The sequence below is a fragment of the Malaclemys terrapin genome, chromosome 16, assembly GCF_027887155.1.
Source record: "Malaclemys terrapin pileata isolate rMalTer1 chromosome 16, rMalTer1.hap1, whole genome shotgun sequence".
Taxonomy (NCBI): Eukaryota; Metazoa; Chordata; order Testudines; family Emydidae; genus Malaclemys; species Malaclemys terrapin.
In genome coordinates this window covers 19,997,067-20,015,000 of record NC_071520.1, presented here as the reverse complement: position 1 = coordinate 20,015,000, position 17,934 = coordinate 19,997,067, and the positions used below count along the sequence as shown (strand labels likewise).

At 43.5% G+C, this 17,934-nt stretch overlaps 2 protein-coding genes across 5 annotated transcripts in view; both read left to right on the top strand.

The window, feature by feature from the left end:
• PUS1 (pseudouridine synthase 1) overlaps positions 1 to 7,054 on the top strand; it is a 12,565-nt gene extending 5,511 nt beyond the window's left edge. The window contains exons 5-6 of the mRNA XM_054006753.1: positions 1 to 569; positions 4,488 to 7,054. The exon at positions 1 to 569 is cut by the window's left edge and continues 129 nt beyond it. Of these exons, the coding sequence (XP_053862728.1) occupies positions 1 to 569; positions 4,488 to 4,535 (617 nt within the window). The 3' untranslated portion in view covers positions 4,536 to 7,054. The remainder of the gene's footprint in view (positions 570 to 4,487) is intronic.
• Positions 7,055 to 10,175: 3,121 nt separating this feature from the next.
• The window catches only part of LOC128824775 (E1A-binding protein p400-like), a 46,852-nt gene continuing 39,093 nt past the window's right edge, over positions 10,176 to 17,934 (top strand). For all 4 annotated transcript variants that reach the window (XR_008442532.1, XM_054006678.1, XM_054006677.1 and 1 more), the window contains exons 1-3: positions 10,176 to 12,967; positions 13,601 to 13,910; positions 17,436 to 17,621. Coding sequence is in view for 3 of the 4 variants with exons in the window: in XM_054006678.1 (XP_053862653.1) it covers positions 13,836 to 13,910; positions 17,436 to 17,621 (261 nt within the window). In the remaining variant the exon portion in view is untranslated. The remainder of the gene's footprint in view (positions 12,968 to 13,600; positions 13,911 to 17,435; positions 17,622 to 17,934) is intronic.

Genomic DNA, 17,934 nt, shown 5'->3' with positions numbered 1-17,934 from the left:
GCAAAGAGACTCTTGAGAAAGTCAACAAGCTTCTTGCTTGCTACAAAGGGACCCATAACTTCCACAACTTCACCTCTCAGAAGGGACCCAAAGACCCCAGTGCCAAACGGTACATCATGGAGATGTACTGTGAAGAGCCCTTTGTGAGGGAAGGCATGGAATTTGCAGTGATAAAAGTGAAAGGACAGAGTTTTATGATGCACCAAATAAGGAAGATGATTGGTTTGGTGATAGCTGTAGTGAAAGGCTATGCACCGGAGTCCATCATGGAGCGCAGCTGGGGAGAAGAAAAGGTGGATGTCCCCAAAGCTCCAGGGCTTGGGCTGGTCTTGGAAAAGGTGCACTTTGAAAAGTACAATAGACGCTTTGGAAATGACGGTTTACATGAGCCACTGGAATGGACAGAGGAGGAGGAGAAGATCGCGGTTTTCAAAGAGCAACATATCTATCCCACTATTATCAACACGGAAAGGGAGGAGCAATCCATGGTAAACTGGCTGAGCACCCTCTCCATCCATGACTTCAATGCCACTTCTTCAGGGGTACAAGTCAACGACAGAAACTCAAAGGTAATGGTTGAAACTTATCTTTTTAGAGGGATACTGTCAACTTAAAAAATAATTGCTCTTCTTCTTGAACACTTTTACCTGCTGTCACTACACCACCTAACATAACTATCACTTCAAGAGATTAGGCTAAAATAATCATATCCAAATATCGAGAAATACATGTATATATACGACGGCATTTTGTGTATAGTCCCTTTCACTGTTTTTTGTTACTTTTGCACATGGCAAGTGGATAAAGGAAGAAATATTGTAAAGTGCAGGAAGATGTGATTGCTAAGCCACATAAATTTAGGTTGGGAGCCAGGATCAAATGTTACTATCTGTAACTACCTTGAACTCAAGAGAGACTAGATTTCAATTTGGTAGGTCCCTTTAAATACCAATTTGCATGGAGAACTCTTATCATTTATCTAATTTTTTGTTTTAATGGTCTGTTCACTTGCAAAGAAGCTTAAACTGAGAGGAAACTAAATTTAGTTACTTTGCGCCCAATCCTGCAAAGTAATGCACATTGGAAAGCACAATCCCAACTATACATATAAAATGATGGGGTCTAAATTAGCTGTTACCACTCAAGAAAGAGATCTTGGAGTCATTGTGGTTAGTTCTCTGAAAACATCTACTCAATGTGCAGCGGCAGTCAAAAAAGTGAACAGAATGCTGGGAATAATTAAGAAAGGAATAGATAATAGGACAGAAATGATCATGTTGCCTCTATATAAATCCAGGGTATGCCCACATCTTGAATACTGTGTGCAGATGGGTCGCCCCATCTGAAAAAAGATACATTGGAAAAGGTTCAGAAAAGGGCAACAAAAATGATTAGGGGTATGGAATGGCTTCCATGTGAGGATAGACTAATAAGACTGGGACTTTTCAGCTTGGAAAAGAGACGGCTAAGGAGAGATATGATTGAGGTCTATAAAATCATGACTGTTATAGAGAAAGTAGATCAGGAAGTGTTGTTTACTACTTCTCATAACACAAGAACTAGTGGTCACCAAATGAAATTAATAGGCAGCAGGTTTAAAACAAATAAAAGGAAGTATTTCTTCACACAACGCACAGTCAACCTGTGGAATTCCTTGCCAGAGGATGTTGTGAATGTCAAGACCATAATAGGGTTCAAAAAAGAACTAGATAAATTCATGGAGGATAGATCCATCAATGGCTATTAGCCAGGATGGGCAGGAATGGTGTCCCTAGCCTCTGTTTGCCAGAAGCTGGGAATGAGCGACAGGGGATGGATCACTTGATGATTACCTGTTCTGTTCATTCTGTCTTGGGCACCTGGCACTGGTCACTGTTGGAAGACAGGATACAATACTGGGCTAGATGGACCTTTGGTCTGACCCAGTAGGGCCATTCTTATGTTCTAACCCACCAGGAGCCAAAACTCCCACTGAGCTTAATAGGAAGTTGTAAGATCAAACTTTTGGTGCATGGAACTGCTATTGATTTGAATAGGTATAACTAGGAGACATGGGATATAGTATTAAGAAAGGGAATTTGTAGACTGAAATTCAGATCTTCCTGACAGATATGTTGGGCTGTGGAATAGTCTCCAAAGGGAGTCGTGGAAACATTGTTTGCTTGGGACCTGTTAAAACTAAGCTGGAGACAGCACTACAAAAACAACTCAATGGAATCCTAATCTATTTTTTAATGAATGTTTCCCAGCACATCTGAAAACTTGGAGTGGTGATTTGAATAATCTTTAGTTAACAGGAGTTCTTTAAAGTAGAGTCTCAATATGTAGGGAACAATCCTGCACTGACAAGGATCGGACTAGGTCTCTTCCACCTCTTAACATTTTATGATTTGTTTTGGTGTGAGACAAAATTCTAATATTGAAATTAAAATCCACAGCCTGGGTGAATGGCATGAATAAGGACAACTAGAGACTTGTCAGGGTTATTTTTGTACTTCTGGTAATTGTTTTGCTGCGGTGGTGCTCATGTAGATAAACTATATGGAAACACTGTTGTAACTGGATGTAAAATGCTTGTAACACATGCCACCTTAATTTTGTTTAATGTGACTCAGAAAGGTACAAAGAATTCTCTCCTGCCTCCAGTGCTGTTTGATGATGATAAAGGCTCACTGATGACATGTTAAAGAAGCATGGAGCTGCAGGGCTAGCAGAAGCCATGTGTGCTTGTTACTTATAACAACAAATACAACATTAGGTTCACAGTTGTCACGGGCTGGCTGGGAACAGATAAATAAGGAGTTTTGTGATCGATTCCATAATAAAAAAATTTTAGCCTATTTACACTTCAGCATGTTGTGCTGGTTGTTTTGCAGTTGGATAAATTTACAGCCTTTTATTTTATAATAGAAATGGCCATTTCCTTTTCAAAGCTACATACAGCTGTTTGCATTTGTTTTTAAATCAACAGTTGGAAATCCATCACCCTAAGCCAGGGGTAGGCAACCTATGGCATGCGTGCCGAAGGCGGCACACGAGCTGATTTTCAGTGGCACTCACCCTGCCCGGGTCCTGGCAGGGCTGGCTCCAGGCACCAGCTTACCAAGCAGGTGCTTGGGGCGGCCACTTTGGAGAGGGGCGGCACGTCCAGCTGTTTGGCGGCAATTCGGCGGACGGTCCCTCACTCCTGCTTGGAATGAAGGACCTCCCGCTGAATTGCCGCCGCAGATCGCGATTGCGGCTTTTTTTTGTTTTTGTTTGGCTGCTTGGTGCAGCCAAAACCCTGGAGCCGGCTCTGGGTCCTGGCCACCGATCCGGGGGGCTCTGCATTTTAATTTAATTTTAAATGAAGCTTCTTAAACATTTAAAAAACGTTATTTACTTTATATACAACAATAGTTTAGTTATATATTATAGACTTATAGAAAGTGGCCTTCTAAAAACGTTAAAATGTATTACTGGCACGCAAAACCTTAAATTAGAGTGAATAAATGAAGACTCGGCACACCACTGCTGAAAGGTTGCCGACCCCTGCCCTAAGCCATACCATGATCATCACTGACACTGCTTTTCTTTCTTATAACTGCACTCTGACTTTGTGCTAAGAAAACACTGTAGAACCCCTAACTTTATTCAGTCAGAGTGACATTGTCCCTTTAAAGAACAAGCCAGTTTAGAATTCAAACTTTAAACCAGTTTCCTTATATGTGTTACTAATAGCCCCTTAGATTGTTACTGTACAACTGAACACAGTTAAAAAAACAAACTTACTTACTTACTTTTCGGCACTTGTGCACAAAGCCCTATTTCTCTCTGACAATTTGGACCTAAATTTTGCAGTGAGGTCCCTAGATTCTGGAGCGCTCTGGGGAAATTCTCAGTTTTGTGACTGCTTCAAGAAATATGGAGGTTTTGATTGACTTAAATATGAAAAGGAAGAATACACTTGGTACAGGAGCCCTGTGTCCTTCATTGTGTTTTTAAATGAAGTTTTATATGCTCTCCCTGCATTTTCAGTATGCTGCAGATTGTCGTCATTCAGTTTCACACTTAACTGAACAGAGTTCTTCAGCAATTGCTTAGAACTTAGTAAACAATTCTGTTAATGATGTATGAAAGAATAAATCCTGCTTGTGTTGGCCCTGCTGTGCTAACAGGAATAACAATTCTGGCATTATTATTTGGCATCTAAATTGACCTGACAGCATGCCTGTAAGTTATTGTTTCCACGGAGCTATAAGGAACTGGATTCTTCCATTTAACTATCTGTCATAAGAAGTAAAAGACAGTATTTTCCCTGCTCCCTCACCCCCCCCCCGGGCTATAATTTCAAATGTAGTAAGTAGAGTTGGGTCCAAGTCATGAAATTTGGATCCAGATTCACATTTCCCTAGACTTTGGAGCAGTTTCGATCCAGTCTTTTGATTTGGGTCTATAATAAGCTGATGACAAAACCTTTTTTTTTTTTTTCCTATTCTACTTTGCAGAGCAACGATCTTGAAGGCAGTGATGGTTGTGACGATGACTCTGACTGAGTCAGTAAATAGCAGGAGCTGGGATCTTTGCTGCTTGTGATTCAGTTTGGGTAGAACTAAGTGGCCTTTCTAAATCCAGCAATCCAGTAAAGCAGAGGTTTTCTTGCATGCTGAAAACGAGTAGTCACAGACGACCAAAAGGAACTGGGGGGGGATATAATGCAGCAGTGACCCTGAAAGTGACTGTGTACACCACAACTGATGCATTGGAACGTGGAATCCTTGAAAACTAAAATAACAAAAAATGTACTTTATAAAGGAATCTTGTTGTGCAGGAATTGTTTTCATTATGTAATTTGAATTATGTTTTTATTCCAGTAAAAGTGCTTATATGAAACATACAGATATTTAAACGTGTAATCTCCACATAAGGCAAGTGCAAAACATTTTTAAATAGATTTTTTTCTTTTCATTTTATAGATTGAAGACCTCTATGTACTACTTTAAAAACCTCTTTAGTTTACAGAATTTCTTCATCTGTAGCTGCAGTGATTGCCAGAATTTGAGACTTTTTTGCATACTATCCATGACTTTCACATGCAATTTGTTTGGGATCAGAAATCTGTTGTTATACTGGTGGCCCTGAATTCTCTGGCTAGAGACTTAATTTTCTTTGCCATCTTTAAGCTTGAGAAACTGTTCCTTTCATGAATGAGATCTAATTTTGGAAAGTGGGCTGGTATGTGTGTATCAGGGGATATGCTGATCTTTTTATTTTAAAGATGTTACTAACAGCAGATGGTTCCAATGTGTTCTTATACTTGGACAATCCCAGAACATAGATTTATAGCTGCCTATGTATGCAGGGTATCTCCAGCCTAGGTAATTGTTTCACAAACCCTTTAATTAAGGTTAAACCACTTTGAACATGTAAAGTACTGTTATCACAAACTGCAAAGTACGAAACCTTAGAGGGGGTTCAGTACTGCCTGTGGTAGACGGCCAATTATATTGCAGTTGGTTTGCCATCCCTTGGACTTGCTAGGTAGCTCTCTGCTGCATTTTGGCCTAAATGTGTAAAATGTAAGGTTCAAATTTTCAGTAGGCTTCAATCTAGCATGCAGAAACTTTGCATATACAAATCCTCATTATTCATCTGACCATTCAGATGGGGGAGTTGTGTGCAATAATGTGGGATTTGTATGTGCTGTCGAGTAGGTGTGCAAATACACACACATGGTTTCAGAGGTTGCGGATGAAAATTTGGCCCAAAGCATTTTCCCCTGGATCTGTGTGCAGAAGAAGAGGAGACTATGCCCCTAACTTAGAAAGAGTTTAGAGGGGAGAATATGCAACACAGCTTAAGAAACAGCTGCTTTTAACCAAGGCCTGATGGCCTTTGTTCCTCCGTGAGCAACATTTTAGTTTTCTGTGTTTTGGGCACATGAAGCTGCTGAGGATTTTTTTGGTCAGACTTTGGGCTTAATTCACCATCTGTGGGACCAACTTTCTTAGGGGATGGGAGAGAGAAGTAGCGGTGGTGCAAGCCTCCCACAACCCTCATACTTATGAAGCCAGCTGGTGCCTTAGGGATGGGATGCCTAAAGGCATCTCTACATTACAGGGACTATAAGGCATAGCCACAGCACCATAGTGTAGATACAGCGACAGAAGGGGTTTTTCTGTCACTGTAGGGATGCTGTAGGTAGGTTGACGGAAGCATGCTTCTGTCAGTCTAGCTGCATCTACACCAGGAGTTAGGTCAACATAGTTACAGCACTCGGGTGTAGATTTTTCACACCCCTGATCATCATCGCTACGTCAACCTGCACTTTAAGCAAAGACCAGGCCTAGGAAACATGCCGATTGAGCCCTTTCCAGCTAAACTTCACCAGGAGGCTCAGAGCTGTGTAAATTAAAGCTCCCTTCCTGGGCAGGACCCCGGGGGAGGGCAGTGGCATCAGTGGCAGTGGATGTAAATTCCTACCGGTACAGCAGCCCCTGTGGATTTGACACACAAACTACAGCACCTGTGGATGTGAATTAAGCCTATGGTCTCCATGAATGTAATACGGTTCTCTCTTTGAAGGACTGTCTCCTCTGTTCAGTTCTGTGAAACGTATTAAATGGTTTTTATCTAAGGCCTCTGGACTTACGATTCTGTCAGTCATTTGTCCTTTTATCTTTATTAATAAGTTGCTGCAGATATTATGCTCTTGTGTTTCTTAGTGTTTTAATTAGGGTTTTAATTTTATCTCCAGAAGGTCTTGATCCATATTTTGTCTCGTAGGTAAAAGCAGGATTGTGAGGGGTATGTCTCAGTGTGCCTTTAGGAGATGCTCTCTTCCCCTAGATTTTCTTGTACATCCCTCAATATTTTGTATAACTTACATCATCGTTCTTATCTCTTCCCTCTCTCTCTCTCTCTTTTGTTTTTTTAATCAACCTCAATCTGTGAGCAAAGTCTGGGTCATTCTTAATAAAATAACTATGGGAATATTGTCAACTCAATGGGAATTTCATTTGTAACCTTTAGAGGAAACTGCCCTAGATCATTAAAATTGAACATTTTTACTTTATTTGCTCTGTGTGTGCTGTTTGCTTACTTTTTGCCCTTCACTTACCCTGGAGAGGCTGCTCTCAGGTCCAGTTCTGGGTTCTCATTCACTGGCACAATACTGCTGGGTCTGGGCTGCAGATTCCACACCGGAATGTTTGATTTGAAAGCAAATAAACCTGTTTGTTCATTGGGATACTTCTTTGAATTTAATGTAAAGATTCCTGGAGATAGTTGTAGGTTTTTATAAAATCTGCTTTTAGCATATGTACACTAGAAGGTTTTTTTTGTTGCTTTAACTGTGCTAGTACAGTTCAAGTAGCAAGCTTCCCCGAACTGCAGTGTGGATGTAGTTGTTTATGCCAGTATCTTAAGTGATGTCTAAACTAGAGTCTGTGCCAGCATACCCCCCTATTTAAGGTGCAGATTTTCCACCAACATACTAAAAACAATGGTAGGTAGCTAAATTGCCAAAGCACTCTCTTGTCAGCATAGTTCCATTGACAATGGAGGTTCTGCAGGCATAGCTATGTTGCCCAGAGCTTTGTGAATTTTTTTCACCCCTAGCAGACATAACTATACTGTCAGGACTTTGCAGTGTAGACCAAGTCATATTGTGGTTTGTGAAGTGAAATAGAATCATAGGACTGGAAGGGACCTTGAGAGGTCATCTAGTTCAGTCCCCTGCACTCATGGCACTGGCATCGAGACCATAAGTGATGTTCCCTTTCATACTGGATAACTGAGACTAAGGCTTGAACTCAAACTATAATGGTTTTAAAAAAAAAAAAAACACCCCGAACTTATAGTTATACTGATATAACTCTTCATGTACAGATCAGGCCTTCTACAATTAAAAACTTGGTACACACTTGTCCGGGCAGCTGCCTGTGTCCATGGGTACATTTATACTAGAAAAATAAGCAGCACTGTTACAGCTATGCTGCCCTAGCTGTCCACCTCTCCAAGAGACGGTAGCTAGGTCCATGGAAGAATTCTCCTATCGATTTAGTGGTAGGCTTAGGACTGGGGTTTAGGCTTAATTACTGGCATAGTGCATGAATTTGTTCACAGCCCTGAGCAATGTTGTTAAGCTGATCCAGCTTTCTAGCACAGACCAGCCATGTGTAATAAGTCTGGCCCAACTCATGTTGCCAAGCAGCATGAGTCAGACCCCCCCAGAACTAAGATGATTTAAAGAAAAGAGATAGTGTTTATTTGCCTTATGTGCCTGCAGGTGGGTCCTGTTGCTAACCTTTCGCCCACCCCCCCAAGCTGGGCCAGAAACTTACTTGTTTTTTAAATACGAAAGCGGTGATTCTTCTATAGTAACGTGATTCCAGGAGCTGGGGCTTACAGACATGCACCACTTACCCCCAGCCAGAAGGCAACCCTGTCCCATTGGAATTGGGCCCAGAAGAGGTGCAGGAGCCCTAGCTGCTTGTGTAGCAAGGTGATGGTTGTCCCCTCCACCCCTGGCCTCCCCTTCCTCTTGTCCGACAACAGCGCCCCCTGGTGCGCACAGAGCAGGGGGGAAGTGTGGGGGGGTGTCTGTGCACCCTCGCTGTTATGTCCCTGCTGCGTACCCGTAGCGGAGTCCTCCGCCATTTTCCGCCCGCCCCCCGCTTGGACGGTCCTTGCTCGACAGCCTCGCTCTTCCTGGTGAGTCATTGCACCGGAGACCGCAGTGGTACAGCCCACCCGGCATTTTCCCCCCCTCCAGGGTGAGCTTGCAGTGGTATCGCCCGGGACTTCGCTGAGCCGGGCGGAAGGAAGGGCCCATGGGAGGCGGGGCTAGGCCGGAGACACGCCCCCAGCGGGGCGGGGTCGAGGGGAGCTGTCTGAGGGCGGGTGGGGGGCGGTGTTCAGAGGCGAGAAGGTCCCCCGAGGGGGCGGAGGAGAAGCTCGGAAGGGGCGGGGCTCGCTCGGTTGAGGGGGAGAAGCTCGGAAGGGGCGGGGCTCGCTCGGTTGTGGGGGGAGAAGCTCGGAGGGGGCGGGGCTCGCTCGGTTGAGGGGGAGAAGCTCGGATGGGGCGGGGCGGGGCTCGCTCGGTTGTGGGGGGCGAAGCTCGGAGGGGGCGGGGCTCGGTCGGTTGTGGGGGGAGAAGCTCGGAGGGGGCGGGGCGGGGCTCGCTCGGTTGAGGGGGAGAAGCTCGGAGGGGGCGGGGCGGGGCTCGCTCGGTTGAGGGGGAGAAGCTCGGAGGGGGCGGGGCTCGGTCGGTTGTGGGGGGAGAAGCTCGGAGGGGGCGGGGCGGGGCTCGCTCGGTTGAGGGGGAGAAGCTCGGAGGGGGCGGGGCGGGGCTCGCTCGGTTGAGGGGGAGAAGCTCGGAGGGGGCGGGGCTCGGTCGGTTGTGGGGGGAGAAGCTCGGAGGGGAGTTTGCGGGGGGGGGGCGATGCTGCTGCGGTCAGGTCCCGGTGGACAGCAGCCCGGTGCCTTCTGTCGCTAATCATCAGTGGCAGGCCCCGGGCGGCCGGGCTGGCAGACCCCTGGGTCCCCGAGGCCCTGGCTGAGCAGGGACCCTGTCACGCAGCTGTCAGCGCTGTGGTGGGTGCAGCTCCGTGCTGCGGTTATCCGGGGCAGGGGGCGACCTGTCCCCTTGCACTGCCCCGAAAGCTTGTTGCCTCCACGCAGGTGTCTGTGCCCTTCTGGGGCTTAAGGTTATCCCTAGAACAGGCTGCTTGACTCTGTGCTCCTTAACCACCGGTTTGTTGAAAACAACCCAACAAAACACGGGTCGAGTTACAGCTTGGTGCTGCGTGCCCCCTCTGGCTGGTTTTTAGGGCCCTGGAAGGCGCGAGGGTAGTCCTGAAAATCCGGGGCACCGCTTGAAACAAGACACACTGGGCAGTTTTACTTCAGACCTGGATATATAGTAAGAACATTTACTGCTTGGCTCTTGCCTTGAACATGTTGCTGCTTCCAGGGTTGATGCTAGAAGAAGCATCAAATAATGGAGATATCCCATCTCCTAGAACTGGAAGGGACCTTGAAAGGTCATCGAGTCCAGCCCCCTGCCTTCACTAGCAGGACCAAGTACTGATTTTGCCCCAGATTCCCAAGTGGCCCCCTCAAGGATTGAACTCACAACCCTGGGTTTAGCAGGCCAATGCTCAAACCACTGAGCTATCCCTCCCCCCCAAATAGATTGACAAGCACAAAATGACACACAAACCTAAATATTTAATTTGCAATAGAAGACCAAAAACAAGGAAACAAGATTCCTAGTCTGAACATGGCCTAAGCAGGTACCCAAATGAGGAATATATGGTTTATACTGGATACACGTATGTTTTACTTTAACTAGGAACTTCCTTGCTTTTATGGATATTAGTTACTGTGTTAATGTTGTTTCCCTATGGACTTAGTCATCTCTATTGTTAAGGTAAATTGGACGTGCAGAGAAATATAGGAGCTACCTGTCAGATCTATTTTCTGTTTTGAGGTATGATATCTATGTTGCTGTGCTGCTTCCCTCTATCCCCTGCCCATAAAGGACATATCTCCTCTGGAAGCCTGCCTGCACCACAGTTACCAAATATAGCTATTTATAATGAGTTGAATTCCAGTAGCTGGGCAGAATGGGAACATGACACTGCAGTTGTACCAGTAGCTCTAGGAATCCAGCAGATAATGTTTATCCCATTGCTAATCCCAAATCCAACATTGTCAAGTTTTCAGTTTAGCCCTCTGCAAAGGAGGTTTGAACATCGATCTCTAGCACATATTCCAGTATTTTGCCATTGCTCCAAGTTCAGTCTCAAAGCCCTACACAGTCCAGCTCTTTTCTGGTGCAGTCATTACCAAATGTTTAGGTAGACATTCTAGATCCTGGCTTTGGTATGTAACACCAAGATTTATAAATGTTGGTGTGTTTGGGAGATTAATCAATTTGAGGCCTTCAAATTGTGGACTTTTTGTGTATCAAGACAGCTCAAGCAGGGCTTCCATATTCTGAAGCAATTGCTGTTGTACGGGAATGCAGGCTTTGACAACCTCATTCATAGATTGTTTCATTCAGCATCTTGAACCTGTAGCTAGTGAAGCAAACGTTGTCGGTGACCTAGCCCATGTCATATGAAAACTACTAATTTGCCACCATGAATACTAGTATCCAAGGGCCGCTTCTAACAGCATCAAGTGCTTCAAGGAAAGTAATTGAGCAGACCCATTGTATATGATAGGACATCAAGTGGATTAAAAACGAGCTACAAGAGGCATGGTGAAAATGCTGAGGTCGGGTCTCCTGGGGGAGAAGGTTCTGAGGAGGCTACTTTGGAGGGGCGAAGGAGAAGCTCTTGAGTTTGGGGGAGGGGAAAAGGCCAGGTGTCAGTGGCCAGCCCAGTGCTTTCTGTAGCTGATCTCAGTGGCAACCTCTGGGCTGGCAGTGCGAGGGCTGGCAGGCAGGCCCTGGCTGACCATCACCTCCTTTTTGAGCTACTCTTGCACAGGATTTGTTTAACCTTGTTTGCTTCGTTACATTCTTGTTCTTAATTATGTCACTTAGCTATGTTCTTATTTGGATTGCAGCCCTTTTGTGATCAGAAGCAAGTTTTGTAATCACGCAGTGTCCACTGCTGGCAATTTAAAGCCTAGTTAATTTCAAAACTGAATTATTTTCCTTCCTTTCCAAAGTTATTCATTAGTTTATCTCGTTTTGATGTTTTAGAAAGTTGTCATACAATAACAGAAATACAAATGGCTTAATTCTCTTTGTCACCTGTATAGGCTTTGGCTCATTTTCTCTTTTCTTTCTCTCTTTGTTCCAACTCTCTCAACCACTTTCTGCTGTATTGCTGCACCTCAGTCACGATCCCTAGCATCAATAAAGGCTATGGTTGAGGTGCTTGTTGTTTATAAAATGTTATGGGTTTTTATCATGGGAAGCTTTGTAATTCTTGTATATTTGGAAGGAGGTTTAAAAAACCCTTTTGATCTGAGTTGAACTTAATACACGGGTTCTACTTGTGAGAGGCCTTCATAATTGCACACACTTCCACTGTGATAGAAATCTATTAGAAACAATACATGGTTCACAGCAAAATATGCTTTTTCCTCTTATGATTTCAGTGAAACAGCTGTATAATGGAGTATTATCAACAAAATGGTGCATAGTTCTGAGGAATTTTAAAAGGATAATTATTTTCTTTTTTCAAAATATTTTCTCCCGGGGAAAGATTGTAACAGAAAAAGGCAGATGGAAATATATTCTTGCAACTGCCCACCTATCTCCAGATACAAGTTAGAAATTGTTTTTTCATCTTAGCAGCAGCTATTTCAAATGTTGTTAAAAAGTTCTAACTTTTGTATATCCCAAGATTTTTTCCTTCATTGAATTTGATATGTTATAGAAGAATTCACTACTTTTGACTGCATCTCTCATCAATTAAAAACAATAAAACTTTGCCACTAAAATTGCATGGCTAGTTTTGATAACAATACAGCACACAACTTAGTTCCTCTTGGTTTGTTGTTAATTTTGTCTAATTTATTTACTTCTGGACTGTGCACTGTTTGGGTTTCCCTTGTCCTGGCATTTTAAGGGTGGATTTTGCATCCTGCTTGTTGCTATACAGTTTTCAGAACAGATCATATCTAGAATTTGTTCAAGTGACGCAACTATGAGAGTGTCCATTACAGAACTAAAGTAAAGATTAAGAGTTATGATCTATCTGTAAATTGCTGAGTGCTCTCAATTTCCTTTTAAATCAGTGGGACTTGAGGTGTTCCATTGTGGAACTGGGCCACTTGTTAATGAGACCACTCTAACAAGTAAGGGGTTTGGTATTGGGCCCATTGTACTACCGTAAAAATGACCAGAGTGATTCCAGTGAGAAGGAATGTCTGGAAAGAAAATGACTGACTGTGAAAACACAATTATAATGGAAGTTTGTGGCTGCAGAAGTTCCTCTTCAACAGCTAATGCCAATGATACAAGGTAAAAGTTTTAGAATAAAACTGATATACCCACTACTGATGCCAAAGATTTATAGTAAATGTTTAATAATGCAAATGACCAGGACTAGTCTAGTTTTACCTTTCTAATTAAAGATAATTGCTTAAATTATTTTTTCTCTAATTGGAACATTACACCTAATACCAATTAATCTAACATAAAAATCCTCTGGGGTAAATTCCTGGTAACCTTGGTGAGAGTTGCACATCTCATTCTCAGAGCACTGGGTTGGATATTTTACCCCTTTGTGTCTAATTTGCTGTTTTTCTTAATTGTTGTTTTAGTGAAGTTGTACCTTTGATCATTTGATACTCTGACTAATATGAAATTGATTGCCTGGTTCACACCTCTTTATCTTGCATGTTCATAAACAGAAAATTAGTTTATAATCCGCTTAAAGAGCAGCATTGCTATACACACTTTAAAACACTGATTGCTTTGCAGCTTGTTAGCTGTAATTTTTCGGTATGTAATTATATTAGTTACAAAATATAAAGCAACTTGGTTAACAAAAATCTCTGTGTTTCCCCTTTTGCTGTCTTAATATTTCACTAGTTAAATTAACAGAACGTCAACCCTTAAAACTGATATGTTGGATTTTCTTTTGCTTTGCAGGTAGAATGCCTCCCACTCCTCAAACAGTGCAACTTGCAGGACAGAAACAAAGCCAACAGTAAAATAATCCATCCAAGCATGTCTGTGGAAAATGTGGCAAGTTCTCACACTCCTCCATCTCAGCTGCTTGGGAGGCAGCAACCTGCTGATGTCTTCACAGTGGCTTTCCCAGCTTCATTGTAGCTTTCGCAGCAACAACCACCTGTCGGAGAGTTTCTAGAAACAGCTTCAGAAAATGGAGTCCCAGACACAAAGTATTTCCATCACTTCTGCTCCATATAGCCGGCTCATGACATCTCTTCAACAGCAGGTACAGCCAGCACTCCATATGCAGAGGCAGGTTCCACTGTTACCTATTGCTGTGTTGGAGCTGGTATTCTGATTAAAACTTTTTTATACAAGCATTGTCTTGTATGAAATGTTTAGAAAGTGTGGTTTTGTGTGTTATGCTCTGGGAAATGCATGCAGGTTTTCCTCTATTATGTTGTTTGTTTAGCAAAACTGGGTAGTTCTGATGGCTGTGATAGAGAGAGAATCCTAGGAACAAAGACATAATGTTGTAATCTTTTTGTCTAGTTTTGGATCTCTTACCATGTCAAGTTTGAAGGTAGGCTAAACTCTGTTTCATAGCCTTTCTGCTGCTTTATTCTCTTAAAGATTTACTTTTGTGAATTAAATATTCCTTAATCTTTTTTTCTAGTTAGTCTAATACTCAACCCCAGGAACCTTAAGAATCTTTAGTTGTGTTTTTATTTCCTTTTACTTCACCAAGTTCACTTTTATGTTTAAGTGCATTTAATACACGTGGAAGGTTTCAGATTGACAGCCTTGAAGATTGAAGTCACCTGCCTATCATGTACAACATAAGGGGGGGGGCATGCAAATCTTTTCACAGTGCCCTGAGAAGATGGACCCTGTATGTTGTGTCTGAGACCTCTAGGGAAGAGAGAGTTATTGATTTCCTGTGCCCATTTAGTCCTATGCATTTCTGATACTGTCAGTAAGGGAGCAAATTAAAGCCAATAATCGTGGGTTTCTTAATGGAACTTATTAGGAACCAATGAGCCATCACTTAGTAAAACTGGATTTTGATTATTAATTTATAGATGAAAATCTTTGTGACCATGCACACTTCACATATTCTGTAGTTAACAGTATTCCAGTTTTTCTTATCATACAATGGTAGCTCTCATAGGTCCCGACTCTGTGGGTGTTCTGGGGCATAAGCACCCACCAAAAAAAAGAGGGATGTTCAGCACCTGCAGGGCCAGATTAACCTTTTGTGGGCCCCAGCACCTGGCCCCGCCCCGACCTCCTCCTGCTGCTCTGCCCCAAGGTCTTGTCCCTACTCGGCCTGTTCCTCCCGAGGCCCCGCCCACCACTTGCACGGGGGTGGGTGGGTGGGAGGGAGGAAGGGAGCGAAGAGGAATACCCACTGGCAAAAACAAAAGTCAGTGTCTTTGGTAGTTCTGGAGAGAGTGGTGCCAAGGAGAGGGCCAAGATATCTACCTTGTCTTTGCTGGAATTATTTTCTTCAGGACCTAATATATCAATGTGTATTTTGTTGAAAATAATATTTGTCCAGCTGTGATTTAGCAAAAGACTCCAGTAGCGGGTGATTGCTTTTCTTTCTACTTGGATTTAGTAATGGCCATCAAGTTAAATGGTTGCAGCCAATTGAAAAATGAAAGGTCTCTGTTTCAGGATGTACCATTCAAACAAACAGTATTGCAATCTAGTGGAGTAAAGGGTGGTTCTTCTGCTGGTCTCTTTGGAAAATTCTGGACTTCAGACTATACCAGGGGTGGGCAAACTTTTTGGCCCAAGAGCCACATCTGGGTGGGGAAATTGCATGCAGGGCCATGAATGTAGGGCTAGGGTAGGGGATTGGGGTGTGGGAGGGGGTGCGGTGTGCAGGAGGGGGCTCAGGGCAAGGGGTTGGGGTGCAGGAAGGGTGCAGCAGGAGGCTCAGGGCAGGGGGTTGAGGTGCAGGAGGGGTTCGGGGTGAGGGCTCCGACCCGGCGCTGCTTACATTGAGTGGCTCTGGGGTGGCAGCAGCATGCAGTGGGGCTAAGGCAGGCTCCCTGCCTGCCCTGGCCCCGCACCGCTCCCAGAAGTGGCTGGCACCATGTTCCTACGCCACTCCCGGAAGTGGCTGGCACCACATCCCTGTGGCCCCAGGGAGGGGGAGGGCAGAGGGCTCCGCAAGCTGCCCTCGCCTGCGGGTACCTCCCCCGAAGCAATGGAAGCTGCGGGGGGTGATGTCTGCAGGTGACGGCAGCACGCGGAGCCCTCTCCTCCCTCTTCCCGCCCCCCCCCACCCCCCCGAGGCCGCAGGGATGTGGTGCTGGCCGCTTCCGGGAGAGGCGCAGGGCCAGGGCAGGCAGGGAGCCTGCCTTAGTCTCCTGCACCACGGGCCTGGCAATCCCGTGGGCTGTAGTTTGCCCACTCCTGGACTATACACTGAAGAGACTAATAGAGTAGTCCTTTGTTGAAAAGGAAAGCAATATTATGAATCTACTCAGTTTTGCATAGAGTTTCATGAAGTTTAGCATAAGAGTCTTATGCAGATCCTCTGCACGGGTGTGAATTTCACTTAGCATGTAGATATCATGCAGCCACCTTCATACTACAGCGAGATGTGCTTTATAAATTCTGCTAGAATATTATATTTAACTTAAGCGAGAGGCATCATTCCTTTTCTAGAAAGGAAATGCTTTAAAAAGATTTTCTTGGAGGAAAAGAATTTGGGCCTCATGATATCAATTATGCAGGAGACATCATTATGAGACATTTATTGTTTTATCTCTAGTAAGAAAAGGTTTGACAGACACTCCTCCAAGGAAATAGAATCTGTTCCCTATAATGATATCCGAGAGGTGGTATAACCTGTTTTGTAATCAGAGATGCAATTAAACAAAATAAATTATTTTGAATTTTCTCTTACCCAGTGTGTAAGCAATGAGAGGGAAGAAATCCCAAACAATAGTTGTATAATTTGTGTATGCACAAGAGCCAGCTACAAATTAATGGAGATAGCCTATCTCCTAGAACTGGAAGGGACCTTGAAAGGTCATTGAGTCCAGCCCCCTGCCTTCACTAGCAGGACCAAGTACTGATTTTGCCCCAGATTCCTAAGTGGCCCCCTCAAGGATTGAACTCACAACCCTGGGTTTAGCAGGCCAATGCTCAAACCACTGAGCTATCCCTCCTCCTCCAATACAGAATGATTACAGATATGCTTAAAAAGAATCCAGTAAATTGTACAAGTTCAATCTTTGGCACTAGCTTTGCAAAGCTTCCATCCATGAAATGATAGGATAAATGGGGGAACTCCACATGTAGTTTTCTGCCCTCTATTTAAATGTTAATTTGTATTAAAACTTATTCATCAAATTATTCGCTTGGTTCTCAGAATAAGAAATGGAATGGAAATCGTATCTGAGCCAGCCATCAGTAATCATTAGTCAGATGTGTAGGTTTAGAAAAAAAAATTTTTTAAGTGTGATACGCCGCATTGGCGGGGAAAACTTCTGTACTGATAATTATTTTCACCTTTTCAAAACATCTATTCTGAAGTCTTTGAGAGACCACCACTCCATTCTGAGTTCCTCTCCGTTTGAGGATTTATGCAAACAATTAATGTTACTTGAACAGTTATTCATATTCTTTTTTTAAATAAAGTGTGATGTAAAATGTATGAAGTGTTTCTGTGGATGGAGTGATACTTTTTTTCCATCATTCATTTCAGTCAAAAAGTCATGTCTTCTTTCTGTGACCATCCTTTTTTGTTTATGCAGCAAGAGAACTAAGTATAGTTTTGCATATTTTTAAGGAAAACCAAGTGCATCAACGAATAGCAGACCTCAGGAAAGAAGGTTTATGGTCCCTAAGGCGATTGCCCAAACTTCAAGAGGCTGCAAGACCGAAATCTCACCAAGATTATCTACTGGAAGAAATGCAATGGATGGCAACTGATTTTGTTCAAGAGAGAAGGTGGAAAACAGCAACTGCTAAGAAGGTAATATGGATATGATTCTTTCTAACACACAGCATGGAAGAATAAGCAGCATTCTCATGGTTAGAACCTGGGCACTGAGAGTCAGAATGCTAGAGTTTTATTTCTGGTTCTGCCACTGACATTGGGCCATTTTCAATCTCCCCGAGCAAAAGCATATTTGTAAACTTGTAATGTTTGTAAAGCACTTCATAAAACACTTATGTTTTCAGCGAATTCTGAAGTTCTAAAAGTAGTGACCTTTTGTCTTCAGTATAGGAACTTAGGTCTCTCATCAGCACTGGTGCTAGGTGATTATATATTGGGGCACTAGGTT